At 36.8% G+C, this 26,724-nt stretch overlaps 1 protein-coding gene across 1 annotated transcript in view; it reads left to right on the forward strand.

The window, feature by feature from the left end:
- Positions 1-26,724, forward strand: part of LOC101585341 (1,4-alpha-glucan-branching enzyme) — a 308,796-nt gene that overhangs the window by 22,020 nt on the left and 260,052 nt on the right. Inside the window, exon 2 of the mRNA XM_023719253.1 lies at positions 24,627-24,796. Within this exon, the coding sequence (XP_023575021.1) occupies positions 24,627-24,796 (170 nt within the window). The remainder of the gene's footprint in view (positions 1-24,626; positions 24,797-26,724) is intronic.

Consider the following 26,724-nt stretch of genomic DNA (forward strand, 5'->3'; position numbering starts at 1 on the left):
GTACCAGTGTTGTTCTGAGGATTAGCTTTAGCTGAAGATATATTTAAGACATTCTTGACTTATCTTGCTCTTGAATTTTAAGTTTATAACATGAGAATAAGTAAGAGTGGCTTTATTGAGATTTTGTGAAGAGTATTGAGATAAACCCTTTAAAGACTGACTGAGAAGAAGTAAGTGCTCCATAATTTTTTTTTTTTTTTTGTGGTCCCAGGGATTGAACTCAGGACCTTGCGCTTGCCAGGCAAGCACGTATTCCACTGAACTATCTTCCCGGCCCCCATAAATATTGTTAATAGTGATCAGTATATTCAATAAGGTGATGCAAGAAATTATATTTTGGGGCATATAATTTTTATTTTGTTGTCGATAGAAACAAAGACAAAACACGTAATCATACACAGTCATCCAAGTGAGTGCATCTAATTGTCATAACTTTAAATAAGTGCTTTCCCTTTTTTTTTTTTTTTTTTTTTGGTGGAAAGGATTGTTTTTTTTTTGGTGGAACTGGGGATTGAACTCAGGCCCTTGCACTTGCCAGGGAAGCACTTATTCCACTGATCTATCTCCCTGGCCCTAAATCAGTGCTTTCTAACTCATGCTGAGGGATCAGTTTTTGTAACATATCTAATCTAACAGACACATACTTTTGTACAAGTCAGCAAAAGAGAGTTATTGGAAAAGTTTTAAAAGAGGACACACAAAACACTAGGTTTTAAATTAGATTCATCAGATATAAAAGTGTTTGACACAACTGATAGAAAATTTCTAAATTCTTACCTTCAATTTCAATTTTGTCACATCTTGGACCAGTGAAAAACAGCTTAATTTGTAGTTGGAGATCTGAAGCTTGATTTCTACTTGGAATTGACCATCTTTACCTTCTTAGTAAATGACAATATGTATACTTAGTAGAAATCTGTCATTAATGTCTTTTTCTCCTTTGCACTGACTCAACTATTCATTATAGACAGTCTATTAAATCTTTCCTTTGACTTACATCTTCACTGCTGATGCGTTGGTCCAAAGCCACCATCATATCTGCTGCAACTTGGTCCTGCCCTTCCCGCTTGAACTCTATTATACCCTTCCTTCCATCTTCCACATAGCTATGAGACTGATTTTCTATAAAAGCAAGTTTATGAGCTTTAGTGGCTTCCTGTTGCTAAATAATAATTACAGTTTTCAAAGAGTTAGGTGGCAAGTGCAGAACTCCAAGTGCGTGCTTATGTGGGCATTGATTGGGCTGGTGGTTGTGTATACAGAACAAAAAAAGTACTGATTTGAGAGATTGGCTGGTTTTAAGTTCACCAGGGGGTAAAGCTGTGTCTAGAGACTGGTTAGGATGTTTTATAGGCAAAGTAATAGTAGTCTCCTCATTATCTAATTCAAAGTCACTCAGTTCTTTCAGGTTCATTACTGAGTCCTGGTTTTTCATTGGAATGATTAACATATCAGATAGAAAGTTAAGCTTGGCCAGCAGCAACCTAGAAGTAATAGACAGGGTTGGATTATAGGGAAAGTTGACTGAGGAGACTGCAACATAGTAACTTGATTATATGTAGTATAAACTGAGGCAAATTTATCAAAAACATGCTCCAAATGGGAATCTGAGTTTAGTGTTAATCTGAACTGGCTCCAGTAGTTATTTGGATGTTTGAATTAAATTTAGATTCAGCAATACTTTTTAAAAAATTTATTTTTTTAAGAAACAAATAGCAATGAGAGTTTCAAAACAGGTTAGTAGGACAGTTAAAATAATTAATACATTGCATATTGTTGTCTTCATAGTGATTAGTCATAGTGTAAGATGCAGACATGATATCCTGTCCAAACACTATTAGTACAAATCTTTCTTCTCACTGAATTAAGAGAAAGTAGCTGTATATCTATCCTATCTTGTATATACAGATACAAAATGGTCCTTCATTTATATCCTTTTTTGTTTAGTTTTGTCAGAGATGGGTATTCCATTGTCATTTAAATATTATAGGTGCATGAATTCAACAAAATAATCCAATATAGTCCAGTAGTCCATAATAGTGGTGGGTTATCTGCAGGACTGGCAATGTCAGAAGCTGTTGACTTGAGCCTTTTACAGCTCAGCATATTAATATGGCTCTACTTTTTCAACAATGCTTAACATTTAATGTGTTTGACATCCCTGCAAATTGCTGTGAAAGAAGAAGTAAGGCTTTGGGATATGAGTGGCAATATGGGTTTATTATCTTCAGGCCTTTCCTGATTATTTTGAGTTGTAAGTGCCTGCCTGGCAAGCTCAAGGCCCTGAGTTCAATTCCTAAAATTGAACCAACATGGTACCCACATAAAATAAAATAAAATAAAATAAAATAAAATAAAATAAAATAATTGAGAAGTGTATTGTCGAGGAGAGCAGACCTCCCTGTCAGCTTTTGGCTGGTGCATGTCATTGGGGTGTGCTGCCATTGAACTTGACATTTCAGTGGAAATCATGGAATTCTTAGAGTGGCAAAGGGCTTGGCAGTGCTTAAGTTTCATGAGTAAAGTAAGTGTAATTTTTATAAAGGGCTTCAGGAATGGAATTAGAGTCTGTGTTTTGAAATGTTGTCTTGTAGCAACTATTTTATCATATTCTCCTTGGGAATACAATAGATTGCGATTTACTGGATGTTTACTTGGTCTTTAATTGGGACAATTCTAGGTCGATTGAGCAGAAACTTGACTTGTGTTGTTGATATAGAAGCCACTTGATTAAAATAAAGTCTGATTTCCCTGGAGAAATGACTTGAAATATTAACACAAATGAATAACTTTAAATCTTCCAAAGATTTCCTAAAGGGATCTGCTGCTCACTAAGAAAAGGCTCTGACTTCTAAAAATTGATAACAGTGGGCTCTAGATTAACCCCTGGGGGTACCTAAATGCCATTTGACATATCAGTCAGAATTGCAGTTTATGGGAGTCACTTGATAAATGACTTCTTGCTGAATCAGCATTGTTCTGGGCCCAAGGGCTTGACAAACTGATCCTATAGTTACTTCTCAATTTTGGGTTGCATGGTCACAGCAAGCCCAAGAATTCCCAGAATCTTCACATTGAGCTGTATGAAGTAAAGATGTTATAAAAAGACCATGTGGAAGTCCTTGAAACTGCCCTTCACTAAATTAAGACAGAATACTGAGTAGCAGTATATCCCGGAAAATCCTGCATAGCATAGGCCCTCTTCAAAGACTTCAAAGAAGCAGTGGGGGAGGGTCCTGTGACATCCCATTTGATTTGTTGATTGACAGATGGATCTTGTAAAATAGCCATGAACGAAAAAAATCTAATCAGAGAAGAATTCTTCATTGCTCTGCTTTCTAAAATATGGTATCAGTATAGTCCTTTGTACCTGATATGCAGTAATTGATCTGGCATTTTTTTTTTTCTTTCTGTGTACCAATTGTTAAGGGCATTCAGGGGCAGGTTTTCTTCAACTATCAGGGAGAGCTGAACACCTTCATGTTTTGTGACAGTGTGAGGACAGTTTTCTTGATCTCTGTCAGTATATGGTATATAGGGATGTTAATCATCTGGATATCTGGATAACACTGTCCTGGGCCAGTACATTAAAGCAATAATTTTGAACCTCATGCACAAAAATTATTGAAGAGTTTAGACAGTTTAGTAGAATACATAGATGCTAGATGATGGGTGCTAGTCTTTGTGGGTTTAAAATTGGTCAACCTGTGGATCTTAATTTAATATAGGACTTCGAATTACGTCAGTCCTTTTGGGTTCATAGCTTTAATTTTTCTCCTAATGATAGGTGTCTAAGTAAAATGAATGAATGAATAAATAAATAAATAAAATGCATTTGGTTGAAAAGGTACTCAGTTGTTTTCTTTTTTTTTCTTTTCTTTTTTCTTTTTTTCAATGTAGCTGGTTGTTGCAGTGTTTCACTACACAGCTTGGACTTGTGATCCTCCTATTTTCAGCCTCCCCAGTGTTGGGATTATAGGTGTGTGCCATCGTGCTGGGTCTCCGTGGCCAATTTACACGCCTGGGGTAGGGCCTGTGCTGCATGTGGTGCTGGGGCCCCTGTGCTTCCCTAAGCAGCCGCTTTAGTTCACTGAGCTATGTCGCAGGCCCTGGAAGGTACTCACTTGGAACAAATCAGTATCACACTTTTGAAATACACACTTTTTTCTGTATAGCTTTTGGACATGTTTTTTTTCTTTAGATTGTGATTTTTGTATTAAAATTTGTCAGTAAGAAATTATGAAATTCATGTGCTTTATATGTTTGTATTCTTATATAAAAATAGTTCAGTGATTTATGCATAAAACTAAGAATAAAAGTGATTTAGGGCCTTGGATGTGTAGCTTAGTGGCAGAGTACCTGCCTGGCATGTGCAAGGTCTGGATTTGATCCCTATCGCTGCACAAAAGAAAATAAAAAAGTTATTTTGGAAAACTTTAAAAATAAGCTAGTGTTTCTATCCTCAAGTTGTTTCTTATTGCTTATGTCTAATGCTCTTAAGCAAGTAAAATCTTACATATATTTAAAGTGCTAAGGAAACTGATAACTATAAAGAATATACTTTTACAGGTAAAAGTAGCACTTTTGTCTAACAAATTCTCTTGGTTCAAATGAAGAAATACAACTTATGCCAGCAATTTAGTTAGTGTGTGCCAGATATTGTGTAAATATTTGGAATATAAAAGTGAACAAACCAACTTTAGTCCCTATATTTGAGGAACTTATGTTCAAGTAGCAGGAAAAAGGATATAGGCAAGAAGCATCATTCCAAAAAAATGGTGGAAGGCTGACATTTGCGGCAGGATCTGCAGGGACATGAGCCATGTGAGAATCAGGTGGAGGAGGCAGTGGCTAGTGGAAGGCCCTAGGCTCAGGGCTGCCTGGGGTGTTTAGGAAACAGCGGGTAGAACACTTTGGGGCAGAGTGTGCAAGGGCAAGAACATTAAGGCAGGCCTAGAGAGTCAAGGCAGCAAGGCCTAGGCAGCAGAGGTGCGTGTGAGGTTCTGTAAAGACTGGTTTGTGTTGTGAGTGACACGGGGAGCTTTTAGAGAGCCTGAAGGGAGAAGTGATGGGCCCTGTACCAGGGGTGGTGATTCGATGGCACACACACCACGGCTGGCTCTTTGTGTCACGGAAAGCTCTGAAAGGTTTACACTTTTAAATAAATAAGTACTATAGTTGACTGCACTAAAGGTAGATTGCAGAAGGCAAGCATGTAAGGAGATGACTAATTACACAGTAGTGTAATCCAGAAGAAACTTCTGGAGGCTTGGAGAAACATCTAGCTATGAAGCTTGTAAAAAAATGATTGAATTAAGGATGCCTTATAAAAAAAATGAGTCAGAAGTACCTCTTCATATGAGTGAAAGGAGAATAAAGGATGACTGTTAAGATTTTCTGGATAAAAAGTAGGAACGCATAAATGAACTGGTCTGAGGTTGTCACTGAGGTAGTTGTAGAACTGGTATCAGAACTTGAATTTCAGTATACATAGCTTGTAGATTTAAATCCTTAATGCTCATAGATCATAGGAATAATTGCCACATTTATTTGAAATTTTTATTAATGTAGTTGAGTCTTAGATTTAACTTATTTAACAAGAATATGGATGTGGTATGTATATTTTGGGAATATAAAATACAATGTATTGCAGTCTACTTTGTCTTATTTATGAATGATAATCATGTTGATCAATAATGGGGTTTCCATTTTAATTTACTTTCACTTGGCTCAGTGTAGTTCTCATATTGTTATGTATAGTCAGTGATTTAACAACTATATTTTAATGCTTACTATGTGTCAGGCATTACATTCATGCTGGGCTACAGAAATAGAGCAGATGATTTATTATTTATTTATATATTAATCATATGTAAAGTTTTATTTATTTTGTTTTTCCCATTTGTTCTTGTAGAATTTAGAAACAAAAAAAAAGACTTAATTTATAAAAGTGATTGGGGCTGGGAAGATGACTCAGTGGAATAAGTGCTTCCCTGGCAAGCACAAGGGCCTGAGTTCAATCCCTGGTTCCGCAAAAAAAAAAAAAAAAAAAAAAAAAAAAGTGATTACTTATAAAGATGTAAGAATGGATAATTCCAGGCACTTAGCTTCGGAGTCACTTCTATGTAATGGTCTGAAAGCATAGGGAAGGAGTGGTTCATGTAATCTTTAATTTTTAAAATTTATTTGTTTATTTATACAGTATAGGCTCTCACTACACAGCTCATTGTGATCCTCCTGTCTCAGCCTCCCCAGACCTGGGATTACAGGTGTTGCCTGGTTCCAGGGCCAGTATAGCATGTGGTACTGGGGTCTAAACCAGGCAGGTGCTTAGACCACTGAGCTATCTCCCCAGCCCCATTTTTCTTCTCCTTCTCCTTCTCCTTCTCCTTCTCCTTCTCCTTCTCCTTCTCCTTCTCCTTCTCCTTCTCCTTCTCCTTCTCCTTCTCCTTCCCTTCTCTTCCCCCATCTCCTCCTCTTGCTCTTGCTTCTCTTCTTCCTCCCCTTCCCCCTCCCCTCCTCTTCCCTTCCCCCTCCTCCCTCTCCTACTGCTTTTCCCCCTCTTCTCCCTCCTCTAGACCTTGTGCTTGCCAGTCATGTGCTTAAATCACTGAGCTCTCTCCCCAGCCACATGTAATCTTAAAGGAGAAAAATCATGTAGAGTCATCCCTATTGAGAGTAGCATTGGCCTTAGGATCAGGAGACAACAGTCAGTTCAGTTGCAGAGAAGGAGTCTAAATAATAAATATCTTGATCTACTCTACTTCTTCTTTCTGATATCTTCTTTGCTGTTTCCAATGACCAGCTCCTACTGGCACAGAGATCTGTTCTTGTATTGCTTATAGCGCTGTGTTCCAAAGGCAGATAACAGGATATAAGAAGATGGAAAAGCAGGCTTGGAGAGGTGTTCATGAAAAATGTCTGGCACAGGATGCCTCTTGTGTGTGTTAGCTTGTACTTTTATCCTCTTCCAGGGAAAAAACCTTGGGACCCCATTTTGGTGATGAACAGCATCTGCGCAATTTCCTTGTCATCAAACGATGCCAGCATAGTTTACTCAATTTTAACTATATCAGCTAGCACTAGTGTTTCTCATATAAGTTAGTACAGACAAGAAGAGAAAGTAACTTTTTAGATGTAAATAGTTGTTGCAGGCCCCACCTTTGTAAATGGTCATAAGATTCTGTTTGTAATCACAAACACATTGGCTGCATGGAGTTCTTTATGAAGTGAACCTTTGCAAGGGACCCTTGCGTAGTTCCTTCTTGAGATCCTTGTTTTTTGTTTTTTTTTTGTAGGATATTTTTGCATATTTCCTTTATGGAGGCAATGAAGCTTCATAGTAAATATCTTGATTTTAAAGGTAGTCCTCCTGGTCACCTGCAAGATTGGATGAAACTACACTGCAATTTTCTTTTCTTTTCTTTTTTATTTTTATATATTTGGTACAGGGTCTCATTGTGCAGCTCAGACTCATAGTGATCTTCCTGTTTCTGGTCTCTCCAGCACTGGGATTACAGGCATGCACCACCATGCCCAGACTCTGTTGCTAACTCAGTGTGCCTGGGTTGGGGCTGGTGCAGCATGTGGTGCCAGGGGTTGAGCCTGGTGCCTGGGCTTGCCTAAGCAGGCAGTTAGGTGGCTGAGCCATCTTGCTGGCCCTCTGCTTGTTTCCATGGTTGAGGAATGAGGATCACAAAGTGGCTGCACAGAGACTGTAGCTGTTCACTAATCTCAAGTAAAAGCATATTCCCTGATAGAAATATTCCTTCTCTGAGTATGGAAACTTGGCTGTCAAGTAAAATTTTACAACACCTTGTCAATGACAGTAAAGATGACTACTGTCATTTACCCCATTTGATTCTCCTTGTTAGTAGGATTTTTTTTTTTTTTTTTTTTTTTTTGCTGGTTCAGGCTGTCTTACGGGCAAGTCTGGTAAGGCATGGGGAGCTGGGGATTGAACCACAGTCCCCTGCGCCTGACTGGGTTTGCCCCAGCAGGTGCTTAAACAACTGAGCTAACCCACAATGCCCCTCTCCTTATGAGTAGATGACACAGAGTATTGGCTGCGAGTTTGAAGCATGTAATGGACCTTTTAGAACAGTACTTCAACCTCTTAGGTTTTTGTCTACCGAATGTTATTTTACCATTTATAAAGCCAGGTGTTTTGGGTAGACACAGCATGTAGCAATACTCATGCATTACCTGAGTGGAAGCTCATTATCTAAACAGTGTGCTCTGGTCAGAGGTGCTGTTGTCTCATTCTGTATAGTACTTGATAAAGATATGAAGTAAATCTACTCACGATGATACTGTCACACCTGCAGACTGAGTGCGTCTTCCTCGTGAGGATTATAAATGCTACACCTCCTTCTACTGAAGAGTCCAAAGCAATTAACTCTTGACTCATCCATAGGAAGCTGATTTGCTGGATGTGTATGGGGGCAACCTTCCCTTTGGTGGCTGCAAACTTAGCATATGGAGTAGACTGATTAGCCTTAGAGAGTAGAAGGCTGTGATCCTACATGTACTGGTGCCATCTGTCCCTCCCCCCAGCAACTTTGAATCTTTGTAACAACTGTCTTCAGAAGGTGGCTAGCTGATACCCAGCACGTAGCTTAAGAGATCGCTCTCTTGTGAATGTTCCAGGATGGGTCTTTACCTGGGACATGACTGTCATCCTACTCTGATCTTTTTAGAGGTCAATTCACGTATCTTTTTATCAAGGATTTTTAATTTTCTTTGAAGTTGATTCCTTGCTGGCTGGCATATGTGCTGAGTAGCCCAAGTGGCGCAGTAGAACTGTACTCTTCTTATTCAAAGTGGAAACTCACATGTGTAGTCAAGTGGTGCTCAACAGAAAGGCAGCACTGAAGGGACTCAGAGTGTGATCCCCGCTCCTGCTGTCATGCTGTGCAGACGCAGCTCTTCTCCAGGCTCCAGCTTCTTTACCATCATGAAGAGGTTCCAGATGCATGGAAACAGGAGGGAAAAGCTGCAGGCTGGAGAGCGGTCACTTGATGCTTACGGGGTGGCTGGTTGATGTCTAGAGGCACCTAGCAGTAAGGCAGAAACCACTTTCCAGAGAAGTAGGAATTGTCTGCGGAAGTGCTTTGGGAGGCTTGGTGCATCCTGCACATTTTCCAGCCTCTTGAGGCCGAGAACAACTGATGGGGGTTGGGGGAGGTCTGGAGAGGCGAACAGAAGATATACGGCATGCTGGAACACTGGAGAGTTTTACTGATGAACATTTAACTAGTTTTTCTATTATTATGTACTTTATGTGTAAGAGGAAATCACTTACGATTACATTTTAGAAGAGAATAAATTTAGAAGAGAATAAATCTAATTATTGTAAGAGTGGTTTTTTTTTTTTTTTCACATGCCTATTCTTTATCACAAACATGTCTTTGCTTTCTTGCTTGCTTGCTTTCTGTTTTTTTTTTTTAATTTATTTTTTTTTTTTTTTTTTTTCTGCTTTGGTTCAAGCCCAGCAACCTCATGCATGCTAGGCAAATGGTGGATCTCTAAGCTACATCCTTAGCGCGCCTGTCCTGTTCTGTCCTCTCTTCCCCTCCCCTCCACTCCCTTCCTGCCTCTCTCTCCTCTCCTGTCTGGATAAGTTGCCCAGGCTGGTCTCAAACTTGGGATGGATATTTAGTTGGACTGTGTAGTTTTATTTGCTTCTGCATGTGTATTTTTGTGAAGTATTCACAAGAGTTAAGTTAAAATAAAACCAAGCTGTATCTTTAAAAAAAGAACAAACAAAACTCCCCAAAACTTGTAATGTTACTGTCTCTGCCTCCTAAGTAGCTGATATTGGCCTGTGTTATGATACCCAGATATGACATTTTTTCTTTTCATTCTTTTTCTCCCTCATATCCAGTGTGTCTCTGTTTCTGTTTCTCTTTCTGTCTCGTTCCTGTCTCTCTGTCTCTGTCTCAGTCTGTCTCTGTCTCTCTCTCTCTCTATCTTTCTCTCTCTGCCAGGCTATAATTAGTATGTATTCCATTGTAACATATGACTAAAGTAAATGTCTTTAGCTCTTGACTAGACTGGGTATTCACTGGTAGCCACATTTACTGTGTCCAGTTTCTTTTCTTACTATTTTCCTATCTTAGCTTTTAGAGGAAAAATCAAATGATGTGATTTCATATTACTTCTATTATCTCTCTTTGTTAGAATAGATCTGTGGCCAGGGTAACTAGAAGACTTACGACTGTGCTTGGAATCAGTCAGTTTCTCTTGTATTATTATAGTTTCTCTTCACCCTCTACCCATAACATTTCCTATTCAGAAATTACTTTTTTTAAAATGAAGTTTAAATTGTTTTCAATACACTTAGTTATGTTTAGGATAACAGACAGTTTGGTTTCTGTAATATGTATGTGAACCAGATTCTTGCTCAAAGAGTCATTTTAAACAGAAATTTGATACTGTCCTCTTATCCCTTTAGTAGCATTATATCTTGTAGCTCATTTTCAATGTTTTATTATATTAATGATTTAATAGCTAATCAATATACAATAAGATAGGTGCTTCCAGGAAAGTAATATTTATTGGTAAGTACAATTGAGAGTATCATTTGATAATTCTATGTAATTAGATGATATGATTTTAAATAATGGTTATGTGAGCATTAACTTTAAGAATAATCTTTTGCCTTGACAGTTCTGGCTGGGTGTCAGTTTTAGTGAAAAAAGGCTACATTAAAAATCTGTTGCTTAGGAGGCCATCAGGACAGGATGGAATTATGAGAAACCAAATGTCACTTCAATTTATTCAGCATGAATCTATCTTCCGAAAGAAGCTTAAAAATATACTGCCTACTTTTTTTCCTATTTTTGCTGGGAGTTCTTATTTTATATTGACATTCATATTCTCTTTTGTACTTCAGTTTGAAGTTTGTTAAAGTTTCTTCCCATAATTTGAAAAGAATTGCATTGTACTGGAAAGATTTGGCTTTGTATTATGTTATGATTGCTAAATGGTGACTGATTAAAAATTACTACCTGTAAACATTTAAATCTAGAAACTTCACATGTCTGGCTTGACAGTAGTTCTTTAGAAAGTAGTGTATTGTTCTGGGAATACAGTGATCAATTCCTTTTTATGGGTTTAAAGATTCTGTAATACTTAAAATTAATGATTTTTTTCCCTTTCTCATGGTAGATTAGTTATCTGCCAGTTTAGTTTGTTCTCAAATAATGATGATATGTGAGCCTTTTAGGAGAGTGTTGCATGTTTTGCATCAAGGAAAAAGACTGCGTACTCTGCACAATTCTTACTAGCACAGGGGTTTGCTCAGGAACGAAGCATGTTTAAATGTTCACAATTTTATTAAAGAATGTGAAGTATTCTGGCCATTGTACTACTTTGAGTTGGTAATTTGTTTGATTGGGATCATCATTTCTGCTTTAGGAAGAAAGTTAAAGGAAGCCTCTCCACCTTCCCCTGCCCGTATTGCTTCCCGCCCCCTCTTCCCCCCTCAGTGCCAACCTTTCCGTGAGTCATCAAGGCATAGCCACGTAGCCTGGCCTGCAGTACCATTATGAAGTATCGTCAGCTCTGAGCGCTGACCGCAAGGACATTTGGAATAATCTCTGTGTTGGTACAGGCCTGAAACACACAGTTTACGTAACGATCCAGTGGTGCTGAGCCTCTTCTTTATGTAACTCTTCTCTAATAACCCTGAGTGGTCTCTTGAGTCTTCTTGTTCTTAAACAAACATCTCATTTTTCTTAAAATAAAACAAAGCAAACAAGCAAACAAAAAACAAAGGCCTCCTCTCGGTACAGCAGATAGTCTCAATACTGATGTGACTCAGCGAGGCCTAAGGTCACTTTTAGTAAACGTATGTCTTGAGTGGTCATGTAGTCATGGAGGCTGTAATCCTGAAGAGATGAATATGAATGCATGGAAAATACATATGCTCCAATATTTTTGAAATTGGAACATGAGGCAAAATTGAATTCTTCATATCATTTATCTTATTCCCTTAGGCCAAAAATGAAAAAGCAGTCTTGTTTATCAGTGCAAATGACCTTTATTAAGAAGTGATATCCACCAGACTTTTTCAGAAAGTCTTGTGTATTTAGTAATGATGTGCAAAATTTTCTGTACACTGCCACTTATGACCCTATTTTTAGAAACTGGGTCTAGTAATAGGCATTTTGATTAACATTTCAGAAATCTTTATTTTTCAAAAATAAGTTCTCCAGTTGGGTTAAATGCAGAGAGACTATACATACTTCCAGAAACATACCTGTAGAGAATAATGTACATTAAAATTTGGTCATTGACTCTAAGGGATTTATGGGACTCAAGTGTCTACAGTGAGCACATTCAGTTTTAAGGCTGTTTAGTTATGAGGTAAGTTTCAGTTTTTCAAATTTTAGATTGGCATTTTTATTTTGGGAAAATTATTTTTTGCCTCTGATGAATGAAACCTTTTTTTCTTTCCATGGAAGTTACCATATTTTTATGTATATAAATGGGATAATTGAATCAGTGCTTGCCAATCTATGTTGTGACTCGGAGGGGCTTTGGAACCGAGAGGAGGATCCCTGGAAGCCAGTCAGAAAGTTTTGTAATACTTATTTTGTGATTACTCCCCATTTTCCCTACAAAACTAAAGGGTATATTACTGTTTTGAAAAATCTGGGTTTTTCTTTTTCTTTCCTTATGGACTAGAAAGACTTCAGAGAGTGGGTGATTGGTTAAAGATCATAATGTGAATATACCTATGTTGATACCATGGAACTGCAAGAAATAGAGAACAAAATTTTAGTGAACCTGTTACCATACTGGGAAATACTTTCTTCTTTTAAATTTAGAGTGTTGATAAGACAGTGGTGCTAAATACCACCTTTAATGTGAATTTGGAAATCTACTTCTGCTTGAATTGAGTTGTATGAAGTATTTTAATGACATACATACATATTTCCTGTAGAATGAATCTTTTGTTGCATTCTGGCTTCTCTCAATTATAGCCGTGTTCACTGAGCCAGTGCAGAAACAGAATGGGGTCTTGGGGAGAAAAATGTCAAATATGCTTTCCTCAGCTGTTGCTGAGCTGCCCAGTTCCTGATGGGGTGCAATTACTGCTTAGGTGTTGATTCTAGTTATTAGTTAAAGGGAGGGAGTTTGAAACCTAGTATTTTCCAAGAATTAAAATGAGACACAAAGAAAGCAAAACAAGCAAGCACACAACCAAAGCTGGAGCTTTGATTTTGAAGTTAATTTGTGAGCCCCATTGACTACTTTACATAGTGCAGCACAGGGACTGTGGGGAGAGACAGAGCAGATAGGCTAGCTGCTGATACATAATTACCTCGCTTCTGTCTTCTCTGGTAGTTTTTTAAAATAGAAATAATGTTGCTCTTGAGGGTGCAGAGCTGGACTTCTGTGCTCTGGTGTTAACGGGTCTTAGAAGAGAATGAGTATGTCACGCTTCAGTGCTGCTGCTTTTAGTATTTATTGTTTGAAAGCGTGGTTTTGAGAATGTTGCTGGAATAAGAAGAAAGAAAGGAAACAGGTATTGAAGCAAACAATAATAAAATAGATCTATCACTGGGACTCAGCAACAGGCAGTGGAGTAATTTAAGATGTATTGCACTATTTTTTTAAAATAAAGCTAAAAAAATTGAAGAATGGTTTGTTTCTTGTCTTACATGTGGTAATTTTTATTTTACTACAGGAACATAGCATCTTTGATATTACAGCCTTCCACAAATTATTTAAAATTATTTTCACTTAAAACTAAAGATGGGTGGCACTGACATTTTGAGAATGAATAAGGAACTGTCTGTGTGCTTGCAATATGTTATATCCTTGAGGAAATGGTGGTGTACACAGATGTCACTAGGGAGCCAAACCAACCAAACTGTGATTTTCCTCAGGACAGAAACAAAGCCTGCCTGCCTGCCTGCCTGCCTGCCTGCCTGCCTGCCTGCCTTCCTTCCTTCCTTCCTTCCTTCCTTCCTTCCTTCCTTCCTTAGTTTAACAGGCATTTCACTTCAATGTGCCTGCTATCATTTAAGTACTTGCTTAGGAAATGGAGTTTTAAGTAGAAGATTGTATGTGTGCATCTATGAAATCATAGATTGTAGGCACATGCTGTAGAGCCAAGACATGATTTGAATTAATAAATGGGATAAAGGAATTGAGAGAAGTGAACATAGAATCAGTTAGTTTTGAGCTGCAAAGGGCTTCATGTGTTCAATTTCAGTGGAGAGATCCCTGTCAGTGAGTCATAATGTTGATTTAAGACAGTTGGGGCTTCTTTCATAGTGATTTGAGCAGTAAAACAAACATTCTTTCAAATTTTTATTAAAGTAGACAATTGAATTAAATGTACTCTACTGTAAAAGTATTTTTGAAACAGTAATACCTGGACATGGTTGCTCAGGTCTGTGACCCCAGCACTCTGGAGACTCAGACAGGACACCAGTCTGGCTTCACAGTGAAATCAAAGCCATCCTGATTTACGTGGGGAGACCTTGTTTCAAAACAAGAATGAAAACAAAAACAAAAACAAACCTCCCACAAACCAAAGAAAACAAAAAAACCAATATGAGAAAATCTGTTTTGTTACTGTCAGAAATGCATTTGAATGTTTTTCAAGTGCGTCTTCTGTTTTATTTTTGACCACTTGTAACATTCTTAAACTACAGCAGATTTTTTTTATTCAACAGTTCACTTTATTAAAATTATTTAAATATACTAAGCAATGAATAATGTAAACTTACCACAGAAATTCAAGTCAGCTTTAAAAGCAAAAATTGTAAAACTTCTTGGAAGATATTATGAAGAAAGACAAATACTCTAGAGGCAAGATCTTAGATTACCATTATGTCTGTAATCATGTACTGGCTGCATGACCTGGTGCAAAACTGCTTAACCTCTAGTTTTCTCATCTGTGTAATGGAAATAAAAACAATACCTCCCTCCCACTTTGGTTTATTGTGATATCCAAATAAGGTGACATTTATTGATTCTTAGAATGATGCCTGGAAGGTGCTTTGTAAAGTGTTAGTCATTATAACATTGTGAGTTTTACAAATTATTTTCACTGTTGTCAAACTACAGAGTATTTCTATTGCTTTATTTGGTGTGGCATCAATGAACAATATGATACATTTTAAGAAGACAACAGGTATTTGAAAAGCTGTTATTCTTTACTTTTTAGTACACAATACTAATAGGTGTCCAAAAGCAGCCCTTCAGTTGGGATGCATTTTTTTTCCTTGTTGTGAAAATTTACCAAAAATCAAGAAGGAAAAGAGTTTAAGGTAGAGGTTCTTAGACCTATGTTGGATCTTTCAAGTTAACTTACTCATTTTATAGAAGAGAAGCTGAAAGCTTTGTATACCTATCTTCCCAAAGGTCACATGACTAGTGCCTATAGAGTGAGTCAAGAACATGTATCTTTTGTCTTCTAAATCTTACTGTTCTTCCCTTCTGTGATGGGTTTTGACAATGTCTGACTAGCAGTAACATTCTTATGAAAAGAGAGAAAACACATGATATTTCTTTTAATCTCTTTAGTAAAATAATCACATTTAGAGCAAGAGTCTACTGGTGATTCAACAGTTTGTAATTGCCCTTTGCTAGCGAGCTGGCCATACTTTCTCAGGAGCACACCACTGTGAAGACCATGGCCTACCTAGCAGAAGACCCAAGCTTCTGTCTCTTACTTCTGGTAATTTTTTGGTAAAGTGAAACCTGAACACAGAAAAGCAGACTGTGAGTTAAGACTGTTGAAATATGAAGTGAGACTTCTTCCTAGAAATCAGTAGACTAAGACTATGTTAGCTCGTGTTTCATATTACACAAGAGAAAATAAACTGAAAGGTCAGTTGAACAGTTACAGCATTGCCCTTTTCCAAGGTAATCAGCAGAACATGTAGCAAAGAAGTGAACAGGAGCGTGACTGGAAAGAGAGAGGCGTGTCCCGAGGCGGGCAGCTTCATGTGCTTGGGACGATGCTTGACACCTCCAGGCCCAACCAGATGGGCCGTCGCACAGGGCCTACCTTCAGTAATTCTGATTTATTGCATTTAGATGATTTTTTTTCTAGTTAGGCAGTCAGGTTTTCATTTTGCCAGAAGACTCCAGAAATTTTAATATTGACCATTAATCATACCTTGGTAAACTGCAAGGCAATATATTATTAATTTCCTTGCAGCATGAGACAAGGCACAGTGATTAAAATTAATTTCTAGCTACATTTTGTTAATTTATTATAATCAATTAGTCTGTTAAGAAGTCAAAATATGTTTGCATTAATGGCTATATAGTAGGTTCTTTAAGTTATGTCTTTAACCTTATAATATTTCTATTATTTTAAATGTAAAATTGTAGAAATAAGTAGTTGTTATTAAAAGAAACAAAGAATTATAGAAGGCTTCCTAAATGATACCAATATGCGAACTATACTTTTTTAATGTTAATTAAATACAAAATTTCATTAAAATATTTTTAGGACTTATAGGATTTTAGCAATAATTTTCCCTGAACCCTTCACATCTGTAGCTAGTATTAGAATTAGAAAAAAAAATTAATGCAACAACAGCAATTTTATTCCCAGCACCAAAAATTAATACAACAGCAATTATTTACTTTCGGGGCACTTTCAAATAGTATTCCTGCTTTTAAAGGAGTTTTGAATTAAATTCACCCTCTTTTTAAAAACTGATTTCTATTTCATCATTTGGTATTAGCCCATGTGGATCTGTGCATCTGATCTTTCTATATACTCAACTTGGATAATTCTTTAGGGTAATCATATGTTCTTATGTACCTGGTTGCTTGTTCCCACAGGACCTTAAGGAGAAAAGATAGGAGTTTATAAGAAGTTTCCTTCCCATTTTCTGCTTATTAGACAAAGTGTGTCCTGTGAAGCCTTCATCCTATTGTACTGCTATAGATTGAAAGTTTGTAGCTCCCTATGTTGAAATCCTGATGTTCAATATGAGGATGTTGGGCTGGGGATATGCTGCCTGCTTGCCAAGCATGAGGTCCTGAGTTTGATTCCTAGCACCAAACAAAACAAGACAACCGAAACAAGCAAAATGCCAATAAAATTAATGTGAGATATTTAAAAGATGGGGCTTTTGCAGGCTGAATTATGATGGGAAACTTTCGTGATAGTCTTAGTGCCCTCATAAGAAAAGACAGATGAGCTTGTCTCTCCACTGTACTGTGTGAGAGTATGGGAAGCCAACCATGTAGGAAGAATGCCTTCCACAGACCCCTGATCTGCTTACACCTTGAGCTTGAATTGCGCGACTTTTAGAAGTGGGAAATAAGTTCTTGTTGTTTAAGCCACTCACTGGGTGTAATGAGTTAGAGCAGCCTAAGCTTGCTGACATGCAGTATTTGAACTCTTCTGCTAATTGCTTGCAAACTCCAACCTGCATAAGTTGAGCCAAGCCATTGTATAGCGTCTGGAGGGCTAGTGGGATTGAGTCCATCAGGGAAGGGCACATTCTAGGGCTCTTGATTTTTTTTTTTTTTTTTTTTTTTTTTTTGCGTTGCTCTTAAACCCAACAATTTTATAGATGTTATTGTCTAATCATATGCTGATTAGTTCTTGTGAAAGATATGAAGCATACTAGGAACGTTGTTTCATTTGAATATCAAATCAACACAGAGGGGTCGGTTTACTACTGCCATATCAGATTAGGAAATTTAGTCTTAGTTACAGTTATTAAGAGACAGGATTAGAATTCAAATTCACGCACAATAATCTTAATATGAAACCTAACTCATTATTATCACCATTGGTCAATATAATCAGGGAAATAATAAGTTCATTAGATATTTGTTAAATGAGTACTACTTTGTGCCAGTTTTTCAAGTGCATGGGATATATCTCGGTTCAGAAGACATGATTTTCCTTGTGTTTTGGGCATTTACATTCTGGCAACTTGTGCTCAGATTAAAAGTCTTTATCAGTACGTTGTATAATGATTTCCTACTCTCTGCCACATACAAAGGATACTCTATTGTAAAGACATAGATTCTGTATCTCTGTGTTTTCAGTGATCAGCATAGTGTTGATTATGCAGTTGAAATTCTCTAATGTTTGTGTAATAGATGGATTTCACTATTTTCCTTCTAACTTTTGCTAAAAGACCTATTTTTGTTCTTTCCTGAGAGATGAAGTCAAGGTATATACTAAATTGAACTGGGATTGGGAATGCCAATGAAATTTGGAATGGAATTTTGAAAATTCATGCATTTGTTTAGTGATTAATGGTATTTGAACATTTAAAAATTGGAATAGCATTCTAAAATAAGAAACTGTGTTTTTATGCTTTGAATGTTGAGTACTATCCAAAACTCCAAATATAAAGTCTTGGGCCTTAGAGTGGTAGCATTGGGTGGTGAGGTGGACCTTTAGGAAGTGTGGCTTATTGGAAGTCTTCAGGTAACTGGCCTTGGAAACCATTGTGAAAGTCCAGATTCTCTTTCCTTGTGCTCTGGTTTGAGGGTGTGACCATTTTGTTTCCCTCTGTGCTCCTGTAAATGTCCCATTGCCCTCAGAATCCAGACTGATGGGGCTGCTGAATCTTGGACTTGTTACTCGAAACCCTTTCTCCTTATGAAACCAGTTGGCACACGTATGATATTGCAGGTACGCAAAGCCTAGCAGTACACATGATAATGGCTGATAGATTGGGTGAACTTGAGAAGTTTAGAAGTTTAAGGGACTCAGCAGGGAGCCAACATCTTCACTTTGAAAATGTCCTGAGCTTGTGGAGGAAGAGGACACAGAGACAGTGTGAGTGCTACGCCTACCCGGGGGGGTGGGCAGCCTGCTTACAGTATAAGGAAGGAAAAGAAGATTGTTCTCCCTAGTTTTTGCTCTTGTTGCTTTTGTCTTCTTCTGTCACCTCCTTAGAGCCAGCTGATCATGGACTGAAACCTCCACAAACTGTGTGCTAAACAAGCCTTTCCTTCCTTAGTTTTGGATGTTGAGTATATTATTTTAGCAACGAGAAAAACTGAGCAACACATATATGTATATTATTAAGTCACTAGATTCCTCCATATTTTCTTGCTATGATTATGTACAGCTAGTTGTCAGGTAGAGCAAACCCACCTAATTTTTATTTTTATTTTTAAATTTATTATTATTATTTTTTTTTTTTTGCGGTACCAGGGATCAAACTTGGGACTTTCTGCTTGCCATGCAGGCGCTTATGCCACTGAGCTATCTCCCTGGCCCCCACCTAATTTTTGTACATGTAATTATCTCTGTCTTTTGTGCTGTCAAAATGTATTGCTCGTCCTTCAAGATGTAGCTCCAGCGTCAGCTGTTCCCTAAAGCCACTTTAATCTCCACTTCTCCGACTTCTCACTTCCTTTAAAACTCACTTATGCTGGGTGGGCCTGAACTGAACAGTATTTTCCAATGGAATGATGAGCATATTCAGAGAAGGATATTGTTTTATGTAATCCAGTCAGTTCCATACAGTAAAAATATTTTTTCTACAGCAAATATGTTGGGTTTTTTTTGTTTTTGTTTTTGTTTTTGTTTTTGCTAAACATTTGCCCCTGATGAAAAATATAAAATATTTAAAGTCTCAAATGCTTAACCTTAAGTAGACAGTCTTAATATGTGGGAAATTTTGTATATTCTGGGTATTCTTCATTTCAAGAAGATTTTTTGGCACATCCCTGAGTTTATGAAAGACTGATTTAAAAAGTTATTTCTTTCTAAATATAAACTCAAACAAACCAAACTCAACTAACCCTCCCACTTTAATTTTGTTTCCCTTCGTTTTAGCTACTAAAAATTATTTTTGGACTTTTGATCTATTTTCTTGCCTGTAAGCTTCCTAAAGTGTCCAGTAGGAAGCAAACAGCATTATAAAATCTCAAAAATTAAGCTGGCGAAGAATTCCCTGAGGGGTTTCTTGGGTTTCAGGCTTCCGGAGAAACCCTGGAGAGGAGACTCCCCAGGGAAACCCCTTCCAGATTAGGCGTGATCCATGCTCCCCGACCTCTAGCGCCTGGGTGCACAGCCCTGTCTCAAATTAGAGCTTCAGAGCTGAGCTAGGAAAAATCATCTTCCAGAAGAACAGGGACGGCAGACTGGTCCTGTTTTTTCTCCCTTTTGTACTCCTATTACCTGCTACTTTCTTACAGTAACTTAGGTGTTTCTTGCTTATCCAATTTACTTAGTTTTCCCAAGTTTTCATAATCTGTCCATTCAAATGAATATGCACTGTCTAATATGTGTTATGTTTAGTATGCCTATATTTGTAATTTTTTCAAAAAATGTATTTAGCGCAGGGTCTATCAGGTCTCACCACACAGATCGGACTCCTGTTTTCAGGCTTCCAAGCGCTGGGATTATAGGCGGGCGCAAATACACCCAATCTCAATTGCAGTCTCAGCGCGCCCAGGGGTGGGGCTGGCACTGCAGGCCTCGGATAGAACGCTGGTCCCCACTACTGCCTGAGCAGGCGTTTTAATCCAGGGAGCTATCTGACCAGCCCTGTAATTTTTTTATACTGGTGAAAAAGTGGCAAGTATTCTCAAAGACTTTTAGAATTTGAGGGGGAAAATCTTAATGTTGCCTAGTAATTATTACATACATTAAAATTAAGCAAGCTACATGTAAAAGAAAATTGATAAATTTAAAAGTATAGAAAATTTTTGCCACTTTGCCTTTTTTTTTTTTTTTTCATGTATGTAGTTGGTACAGGGTCTCACTGCGCAGTTGGGATTCATAGTAATCCTCCTGTTTTTAGACTCCCCAGTTCTGGTATTACAGACATGTGCCACCATGCCCAGACTCAGTCCTGCTTAGCATGTCCTGGGGGCTTTCCAGGGGTGGGGTCCGTCTGGTGTGCGGACCAGGGATCGAACCATGGTCCCTGTGCTTGCCAAAGTAGGCGCTTAGTCCGCTGAGCTGTCTCACCTGCCTGCCCTTGTTGCCATTTGAGATGGAGAAAATTTATAGCTAGCATCTATTAAACACTTCACAGCTACTGTATGATGTAGCTCTTTCACTGTGATTCTGATGACTTATGGGTATGAGGTTTCTTCCTACTTAACAGGGTGAAGAAATAAGGAAAAAGAAGGTGACTTGTTTAGGGTCACATAAGTGTGTAACAGGGTTAGGATTTGGACCTAGACTTTTGCTTCAAGCGATTTAACTATTCAGCACTGACTCACTTAATGGTAAGACTGATAGCCTTAAGAATAAATCGCAGTGGAGTGTTGTAGGGAAGACTGTACCTTTGTGACTACTGGTGATACTTTCTATTGCTTATTACTTTCTAGAGCTTGGATAACTTGCATATTAACTCTGATTATTGCCCTCATAAAAAGAGGGTTAAAAAGGCAACGTAGAGACCAAATTTTATAATATTTATAGCCATTCCTTGTATTTGTACAGAATACTAGTTTGTAAATTAGGTTTATTTTATGTTCTCAGTTGCTAAAAAATTGACCTAACTTCTAAATATCCTTTAAATTCATAGGAAGATATTAACGGAGACTGTAGTAGAAAGGGCTCAGGCATGATGAGCCTGCTGTGTCCTCAGGCATTTGCTTTTTTGAGCTACAGTGATTTCAAAGTGGAATGTGCATTTCTGGATCAGAAGCTATAGGGCTGACCTTGAGGGAAGTCAAGATATTTAAAGTAATAGAATACTATAATCCTGTTTCCATTGAAATTTAACCAACTGGAACATTTGAGCATATCCTGTGAAACTTTGTAAGAATGATGATTTCAAAAAATTATCCTGAAAATGTATTTTAAAGTATTATAGCCACATCAACAATAACATTATTACATAGTTGTAAAAATAAGTAATTTTCTTTGTGTTATAATATATGTGTGTATTTTTAGCCCTAAAACCAGATAATGTATTTGATTTTTTTTATATCATGTGATCATTTTATTATTATTATTATTCCATGTGCCACCTAGCATGGGTTAGAGTTTCTATATCGTGAGAAGTATAGTGGACAATATCTCTAACATGTTAACAATACTTCCTTTTATAGTACGTGAAGTTTGTGTAAGTTGTTTCAACAGACTTATCGATCTGTTTGTTTTTGCAGGTCAGAATTTTAAGTATTTTGAAACATTTTCCCGTCTGTCTGTCTGTATGTATTTAGCTTTTCTGCATGTATGTGTGGGTCTATGTATTTGTTTATTTATTAATACTGAGAATTTAAGCCAGGGCTTGTGCTCTGAGAGACATCCCATATGAGGTGGAACAGTTTTTGATACATTTTTTGGGCTACTTTCCTCTGAAATTTTGGCTTTATTTTCTAAAAAATGTTTAAAAATTTCATTTCACTTGAAATAACTATATAACAACAAAATTATATGTGTGATAAAAAACACAGTGAATATTTAAATTAAAAATTACAGTAAAACACACATTGCCATCAATCCTGCTCTAAATATTTCTCCTTCTAACATGTATATTCCTCTTGTCACTTTCTAAAGACCTTTTTTTCTGGAAGTCCTTTTTGGTGAATGTCTTTTGATGAGCTGTTCTGGCTGCTTTGGTGTCCTGAATCAATTCAAAACATTTATCCTTCATGGCCATCTTGATTTTTGGGTAGAGCTAGAAGTGGTAGGATAGCAGATCTGTTCAGTAAGATGGGTTGAGACACATTGTAATATTTTTATTTGAAAAAAATTGCTATAGACAGTTGATCAACAAATGCTAATCACAAAGTATGGTGAATGTTTTAATTAAATAATTTATTATAGTAATAGGTGCATTGGCATTATTGCCCCTCACAGTACTTTCAAAGCTTCTTTTCATGTTGAACACACTCATCTCTTTATTCTTGGCAATGTCCCTTATGGTAATAAGCTTTTTTTCAAACTTTAAACATTCTCCATGTTTATCTAATATGTTTCAGTAGCTTAAAATTTCATGTTTTGTATGTATTTGTTTCCCATACATTTATTCAAAGGGTATGTGTATTTAATTCTTCAGAAAATTTTTTTAGTTTTATAGATTTTATGTCCATTTTATTTTTCAGAATCAACAGTTCCTAGTTGGGTCAGTTTATTTCCTTTTTCTTCTCTAGTCAAGTGCTATATTTTAATTTCTAGTTTTTTTTTTTCATTTAATGGATCCTTTGTATGCTTGTTGATTTATAAATTATTATTTTCTAGTGATAGCTGTTGATCTTGGATTTATTTGTTTCTTAGGTCTGCATTTTTGTTTTACCTTGCATTTTGTTTTTTTACCATATAATCTCCTAGCTATTATCTTATTCAAGTCATTTTTACATAAGTTATTCCATAATGTGAAATATTTTTAGTAATGTGCTTTTTTCAGTAAGTTGGGGTGTGTTTTATCATTCAGCTCCTGAAAGATTGTTTATTCCCTGCATAACCCCTATCTGTATTCATACCATCTTTCTGAGAATCTCACTGCTTCCCCCTAAGGCTATCAGAGGTGTATGGGGAATCTTATCAGAACTGCGAACTTCTTTGTGTAGTTTCGGCTCCTTTATTTTTGACTTGAGAATACCTTACACACATTACTTTTCCAGTTTTACCAGTTTCTTCCTACTTTGCTTCTGCACAGATAGGAAGGTCCTTAAGAAAAATAGGCAGGATGTTTCGATGTTCCAGTGCCGAATCTTGGGGAAGGGGAGAGGATGAGGGACAGCTATATACTGTTCTTGGTTCTGCGTGGGCATCTCCAGTGCCTTTCATGACCATTGGTTTTGTAATTTGACATGATGTATATTCTTGCAGTGCTAAGATGCCTTATGGGAAGGTGAGGCAAACAACAACCCATAGGTCAATTCTGGTGTAGTTCATTTTTGTGTGTGAATGAAATGTTAGTGGAATCCAGCCTTGTCCACTCATTAGCATATTGTCAGTGGTTCCTTCCATGGTTTAGAGACATATCTGAGGAGCTGTGACAGATATCATATGGCTGACAAAGTTTAAAATAGTCACCCTCTGCTCCTTACAGGAAGTATGTGAAACTCTGTTGTAGGGTAATGTTATTGTTCTTCTGGGGATTTTGACTGCTTTTTTTTTTTAAGAGTCAAAGGAGAGAGATGTAGGGATTTTTTTTTTCAGTGTATATTTTGGTGTTGAAACTAAGTATTAATGTTTAATTATTTCACCAATCATATATACCTATATCCATTAATCTGAGCAACAGATATGATGAAAACATGTACTGCAATAACCATGGTTAAATTTTTATTGTTTTGAAATTCTGTACCGTACGTATTGTTTGTTACTATTTCTGACTTTGTTTCTGCTATTTTTTTTTGCTTTTGGTTTTGTTTTTACTCTTTAAAATAAAATGAAATGATAAAAAAGTCTACTATTTTGACATAGAAGTTGCTATTCTAATTTAAAACAAATATATGTAAACATAGCATATTTCTTATACCAAAGTGTTTGAAATTACAAAAGGTGGTAGGTGCGCTGGTTTGCTTTATTGGCCTAACAATTTTTATATCCTAACAGGCAACCAGTAAATGAAATGATTTATATTCTTCTTCTTCAATGGTGCCTTATTTTCTTAGACTAGTACACTTACATCATTCAGATATCTTTTTTGAAAGATTAATTTTATAATTTCGTTTCTTTTGCACTTTCAAAGGTATAAGAAGTTCAACCACATTTTGAGCAACCTTGGAGAGAGCGAAGGAGGTATTGATAAGTTTTCCAGAGGCTATGAGTCATTCGGCGTTCACAGATGTGCTGATGGCGGCTTGTACTGCAAAGAATGGGCCCCGGGAGCAGAAGGCGTGTTTCTTACTGGAGAGTTCAGTAAGTGTTTTGAAAGTATTCGTGTTAAGTGATAATGTGGCCAGGGTGAAAGCTCAGTTTTGAGAATGGTATCAGTGGAAAAAGGAAGCATTGATAATCTGCCCTTGATGCAAAGGACAGGATCAGAATGGTCAGAACCAGAGACAGGTGTTGTGTACAATTCGATTTTACAAGACTCAAAAGCTTGCATGCTGTATTGCTCCACTATTGTGACACTCTAGAATCAGCAAAACTATGGGAATAGGCAACAAATTCTTCCTGATAAGGGGTAAGTGCTGCGGCTGAAGGTTGATTACAAAGGGGCACATCCAAAGACATCTTAGGGCTTCCGAGAACATTGTAAATCCTAATTGTGGTGGTGGTCACATGACCATGTATTTATGGAACTATATGGAACCCCACGTGTACAAAGAATGAATTTTACTGCATAGTGCTTCAAGGAACCCAACTTAATGCAAGTTTTGATTTATTTTATCTAAAATATTATTATCCCATATAAATAAAATGTGAGACAAACATAACTCTAATTCTGTGTGGTGCTATTAAAAAAGTAAAAGAACATGTGAATGTTTTCATAATAAATTTTATTTGACTCAACATATATAAATGCTATCAAATTAACATTTAATCAGTATAAATGTATTAGTAAGAAATTTTCATTCTTCTTTTGTATTATGTCTTTGAAATCTGGTTATAGCAAATACCATCTCAGATGCTTAATTTTCATGGGTAATAGTTCATGCAATATTTATATTAAATAAAATTTTCAGTTTAAAAGTAGGTTCACATACCAAGGTTTTTCCAAACTTAATTAAAATTTTTCCAGTTACTGATTCTAAATTTAAATTTAATGAAGTAATTAAAATGAAATAAAATATAAAAGTCCATGTCTCAGTTACACTGACCTCCTTTCAGGCTCTCAGGAGCCACATGTAGCTACTGAGTCCTGTTTTGGAACATACAGGCCTGAGGAGTTAAAATCATTCTCTGTGTATTCACAAAGAGTAGATGTTACATGTCTGTATTTCTGGTATGTTGTTTGAAAACTTACTGGGTACATTGTAAACAGTGGTGAAATCTGATAGTTTAGATTTGTTTGGCATGATGATAATTGTGAAATATACTTTGAGAGTATATTTTTTACTTACATTATTACTGTTTTTAATAATTTTTCCTGTACAGACATTTCTTTCCCCACCTCCAGTGACTAACTTGACTTCTGGGTTTTGTTACTAGACTATTGGAACCTTTTCTTATAACGAAGGGATTCTTTGATACTCTATTTTATTATTATTTCCACTTATAAATTTCAGAGTATTCACTGAGAATGTGCAGGTTAAATTTTTATTCGATTATGTATATTGAAATGAAATAAGATTCTCAATTAATATTTGATACTTGTGTGTTTATCCTTCCATATTTATGGTCAGATTCACATAATAGGTTTTATTAACGCAAAAATAAATATAGGAAAGGAACTATATAAAAACTAGATTTGCAGGGCTGGCCAAATAGCTCAGAGGATTAAAGTACCCGCTTAGGCAGACGCAGGAGTCGGAGGTTTGATCTCCACCATGCAGTGTGGGCCCCGCCCCCGGGGTGCATTGAGATGGTGATTGAGACTGGACATGGTGGCGCGTGCCTGTAATTCCAGCGCTTGGGAGGCTGAACACAGGCTGAACACTATGAGTCCTGTCTACACAGTGAGACCCTGTAGACCCTTACTAAAATACGAAAAAAAAAGAAAAAAGAAAGAAAACTAGATTTGTGAACTATGATTATGTCTAATGCTGTATGTGTGTTTGGTGAATTATGCTTATTATTTATATATTATTATTAATTATACTTTAAGTTCTACTTAAAGCTTCATGCTTAAATATAAAAAATTACAGTAATTTATTAAACATTTATATGATTAAATATTTACA

Source organism: Octodon degus, unplaced genomic scaffold, assembly GCF_000260255.1.
Source record: "Octodon degus isolate 3935 unplaced genomic scaffold, OctDeg1.0 scaffold00066, whole genome shotgun sequence".
Lineage (NCBI taxonomy): Eukaryota > Metazoa > Chordata > Mammalia > Rodentia > Octodontidae > Octodon > Octodon degus.